Genomic DNA, 4,784 nt, shown 5'->3' on the forward strand with positions numbered 1-4,784 from the left:
GGCCGGTACTCCTCGGCCCCTAGCTCTGACGACGACGACTCAGGATACCCTGCCGACAGCTCCAGTTCACGGTAAGAAACTCGTCGTTAATATGAAGACGGGGTAACAACGTGTCCCTGCTGAACTTGCCTTTATAAAAGATGACTCTGCTGGTCTCCACTCCAGCTTGAGGCTTTTCCCCCTTTTTTTTTAAGTATCCCGGTGACCAATAAAACTAGTTGCATTTTTTCTTGACAGTTTATTTTTTTCTTCTAGAATTGAACGAAAAATTGCCACTATATCTTTGGAGAGCAGAGATGGACCTGGTAGAATAGGGGACGGTGAAAGAGGTAAGAAAAGAAAATGTCATTCCAAATAAAAATATTTTAAGGAAATAAATTCCTCAGTGTTTGCTATATTCATCAAGAAGTGAACTTGCTCGTGGAGGCATGGAAATAAATACGACTGAATATCTTGAGTCGGAAAAAACTCAACTGTAAAATGTATCTTCATCCATAATCCATATCCTATACTGTTGGTGCAAACAAAGACATACCGTAATTTTCGGACTATAAGCCGCGCCTTTTTCCAAATTTTTCGACGCTGCGGCTTATATAACGGTGCGGCTAATCTATGGATTTGTACAGCTCACGGCCACCACCTTTAACTCTATGGGCTCTATGGCCGGTCCGCGGACCCCCAACTTTAAGCGGCGGGCTCCAGCAGGAAAAGCTGGAGGCCGGAAAAGAGTGAGACAGGTAGCGCGCAAAAGTAAAAGTGGAACCGAGAGTGGTACGAGAGACAGAACGAGAGCAAGACAGACAGACATTACGAGAGCGAGACAGTTTGTCCCCGTACCACTGGTTGAAAACCACTGCTGTAGATCACTGCCGGTACGTGCGCTGGGAGCGCACCGTTTAAGTTTGAAAGTTGAAAAGTTTGTGTGTCTGAAACGCTATGTGATACAGTACAGTTTACACAGCACAGTACATGCTCTGTAGCTACTATTGCACTAAATGGTAACACTTGAATACGTTATGCAAATATGCAACTTGTTTGTTGAAATGTTAATAAATGGGAGCTTCCTCAAACAGCCATCTCTTTCCCGACAATCCCCTCTGTGCACGAACCCTTACATATGGTAATTAAACATTAAAACACCTGCGGCTTATAGTCCAGTGCGGCTTATATATGTACACATCATTCAATTTAGCTGCTGCGGCTTATATTCAGGTGCGCCTTATAGTCCGAAAATTACGGTAGTTTAAGAGATTGGATGCAAAGATAATTAATACATTTACTGCTTTTTGGTCAAATTAGCTTCAATAGACTACGTTCTAAATTCTTATCTCGAATATTTCTTTTTTTAATCTTGCACTTCTTCTGCTTAATGCCAATATTTCTTTCTCTCCTTCTCTCTTTTTTTCCACTAGTCAGGAAGTCTGGTAGCAGCAGCGGTAACAGCACAGGAAGTGACGCCTCCTCTTCCTCCTCCTTGTCCTCCAACAGCAAGTGGAAAGCCACCTTCTCGCCCATTTCTGACCCCAAGCAGCCTCACTCGGACCTGAGGCAGGGGGGCTCCCCCTTCGGCATGGGGGGGTCTGGCCGGGGCACGGACTCAGATTCAGACCACAAACAACAGCATCATCAGCAGGCGAGGAAAGGAGGTGAAGGAGAGTCGTCCAGCTACATCAACCCCAACCCCTTCCTCAGTCAGGAGGCTGGGCCCCGGGGTGGAGGCAGCGGTGGTGGGGGAGGGTCCCAGGGAGGAGGGGGATCGGACCAACGCCAGACCCTCCAGAAACAGAAGGGCCCCCGAGACTGGGAGATGAAGACGAGCAGCAGCAGCATGGCCAGTCAGAACCTCTTCATATCTGCCGCTGCCAGCAGTGGTGGAGGCATCCTGAGTGGGAAGGCGGGGGGCGGTCCCGTAGCCATTTCCTCCACCACAGGACCCTCTGTGGGCCAGTACCTGGGGTCTCAGTTCCCACTCGGAGGGGCCTCAGTCCTGCAGTCCTTGTTCGGGGCCCAGACGGGCGGATCCACGGTGAGTGGGACACCGAGGCTCGTCAACGGAAACTCCGTCCTGGGAAGCTTCTCCAGTGCTGGGCTGGCAGGTGGAGTGGCTGGAGGTGAGTCAGATCAAGCTGATCACGTAGAGTACAGAGGGAGGGTTTGTTCGTAGCCTGGGGTCGATTGATAAAGAATAGTACGAGTCCAAGATCAGGGAAAGGGCCTGCTGATAGTCAAGGTCCATTGCTGCCTGTCCGTCCTGCTGACTCACCGACTGACTGACTGACTGACTGACTGACTGTGCTACCTTGCTTTGAGATGGGCTTGCTGCTTAAATGCTGAAACACCCTTGGAAAATGTTGCACTTTAAAAATAAGAAATGCTTGAGATTTTTTTTTAATAAAAAGTAAAAATCTGAACAAATAATTTATTTTGACATCTGTGATTGACCATGAATTAGATATACACCATTTAATACTTCACTATATTGTCATTTTCTGTGGGTGTATCTATTGGAGTTGTAAGTCAGAGTCAGTTCACCTGTAAGCAAAAATAAATAATTAAATTTCACTGCAATAAGAACCGTTTTAGTACAATTCTAATTGGCTCCCACATGCTGGGTGACAGTGTCCTGACTCTTGCTTTCTGTGTGCTGGTCTCAGACCTGCTTGCTGCTCTTCACAACCCGGCTCAGTCCTTGCTTCTCTCTTTGTCGCCCCCCACCCCTCTTTCTCGCTGTCTCCACTCTCTCCCCCCTCCTCCGTTTCTGCATTATGATTTGCAGGTATATTTCACCATGTGAGGCCCACAGTGTCCTCCCATCAGTTTGGGGTGAGGCTGCCTTCCTCTGGAGGCCTCGGCTCTCTGCTCAATCTCTCTTCCTCCCCCTCCTCCCAAATCCAGCATCACACCACCCCCCAACAGGCCTCCACCCGCCTGGTGTTGTCCCCTCTCCCCCTCTCCCTGTCCCATCAAATTCGCACCCAGTCAGTCCTGCACAGCGCCTCTCCCCCCACCCTCACCCTGCCTCCCCTGCACAGCACCTCCTCAGCAGCCGCCCACTCTGACGCCTCGCCTCCATCTCGATCCGAGTCCTCCCGTCTGTCCCACCACCAGAGAGCCTCCATCTCCTCCTCCCCCTCTGTCTCAGTCGCTGCTGCTTCCTCCCTCTCCTCTTCCTCCCTCTCCTCCTCTCGTCCATTCACAGTGCACTACCCCCCCCGGCTGCCTCCTCCACCTCAGGGCAGCAGCTCAGGTGGAGGCGGGGGCATGTGGAGGACTCAGGGCACGCATGGCACCTACACCACCTCCCAGCCTCCTGGCTCCAGACCTAGATAGGGTTTGGGGGTGTGAGGGGAAGGGGGGAGGATGGAGAGGGTAAGGGCAATCAGAGGAGGAGAGAAAGTGAGACTGATAGGGATTGAGAGAGACAGGATACCTGTTCTAAAGCTGCCTTACGCTGTTGTTCTGATTGAACAAGGTAAGTCCACTCTCAGGTTTTAAAATGTGGGTTTCTGCAGTGAAATGTCCAAAAGATTACCTGACCTATTCATTGCTATTTTGCTCCATCGTGTACTTGCAAAACAACAATATTTTTCCAACAATTTCAAACCTAGAGAACTTTGAACGCTTGTATTGGTGTCCTGTCCCCTTAAAGCACGTGTCAGCGTTGTGATTATCTAAATTGACGGTCTAACCAGTTTAAACGATCAAATGTTATCCCGGTTTTACTCACCGTGTCTGTTTGTTTTGGCAAAGAGGTAACCTTTCAGATTATTCGGTTCTGTAAAAATCTCTGTTGATGAATAATGAAATAATCATAACAGGGACAAGATGATTTCAATGACGAACTCCCATGACTCCACGCTACTTCACTACACCCTCTTTTTTAAATAGTTTTGTGGCAGATCAAATTCTGTATAGTGTTGGTTGGAGATAAATGGATTTTGAAAGTGACAGGATTTTACTTACTGTGTTGTCTTATTTGATGAATCTGTCCCATTATAACAAACACTCATCTGTTTCTGTCTTCTTTGATGTTTCAGGTAATTGTTGAATACTACCTCAAAATTAAATAAACTATGCAAATGTCAGAGGTGTGGACCGAGACACTCTCCTCATCACTGGTGCTTCAAAACGTCTGCACTACCCAACCGCCTCCAAGACCGGCTTCTGTCCTGGGATCACACACACACACACACACACACACACACACACACACACACACACACACACACACACACACACACACACACACACACACACACACACACACACACACACACACACACGTACACACACCCTCTCTGGCATGTTCACACACACACACACACGCACACACCTCTCAGGGAAATCAGTTCTAGCTGCTGCTCAGACTGGGTGATACTGAGTCCATTAGGCTGTCTGCCTGGAATAAAGTGCTCATATATGACAGTTCAGTTTCGTCTTGGTCACTTATCATAGAACTAGCTAAATATCTGTTTACTTAAGCTTCTGATCTGAAACTGATCTGATCTGCTCTCCAAAGGCCTTCCTCGTGATGGCACTCACACACAGACACAGACACACACAGCTCAGATGTCATGCAGTGTTCCTGCTTGCACGCTCTCTTATCTCTGTTTTCTTCCTTGGGTGAAATTGTGTTGCATACACAAACATATTCGATAATTAATTTAAGTTAGGAACTTAGTATATATTCACACTGGATGGTAAGATAAAGTTACTCATGTAGCAGAATATGTGCTAGTCCAGCCTCGTTTGTTGACACCCCTTAAACTCTGCTAATGTTCATG

General features: G+C 47.8%; 1 protein-coding gene across 1 annotated transcript; it reads left to right on the forward strand.

Annotated features, from left to right (window-relative positions):
• Nucleotides 1–6: 6 nt before the first annotated feature.
• LOC104941475 (histone-lysine N-methyltransferase, H3 lysine-79 specific-like) lies at nucleotides 7–4,244 on the forward strand. Its single transcript, XM_010766574.1, has 4 exons — nucleotides 7–71; nucleotides 256–329; nucleotides 1,413–2,111; nucleotides 2,777–4,244. Exons 3-4 carry the CDS (start codon nucleotides 1,571–1,573, stop codon nucleotides 3,328–3,330), a joined length of 1,095 nt encoding a protein of 364 aa, XP_010764876.1. The 5' UTR covers nucleotides 7–71; nucleotides 256–329; nucleotides 1,413–1,570; the 3' UTR covers nucleotides 3,331–4,244.
• The last annotated feature ends 540 nt before the right edge of the window (nucleotides 4,245–4,784 follow it).

This window comes from Notothenia coriiceps, unplaced genomic scaffold (assembly GCF_000735185.1).
Source record: "Notothenia coriiceps isolate Sejong01 unplaced genomic scaffold, NC01 NC01_scaffold00003411, whole genome shotgun sequence".
Taxonomy (NCBI): Eukaryota; Metazoa; Chordata; class Actinopteri; order Perciformes; family Nototheniidae; genus Notothenia; species Notothenia coriiceps.

What these genes read in the sequence shown, in the direction of transcription:
- LOC104941475 (XM_010766574.1), top strand. Translation starts at nt 1,571, where the DNA reads ATGGGGGGGTCTGGCCGGGGCACGGACTCAGATTCAGACCACAAACAA. An exon ending in GGCAGGTGGAGTGGCTGGAG is followed by an intron (nt 2,112 to 2,776) that starts GTGAGTCAGATC and finishes TATGATTTGCAG; the next exon opens with GTATATTTCACCATGTGAGG.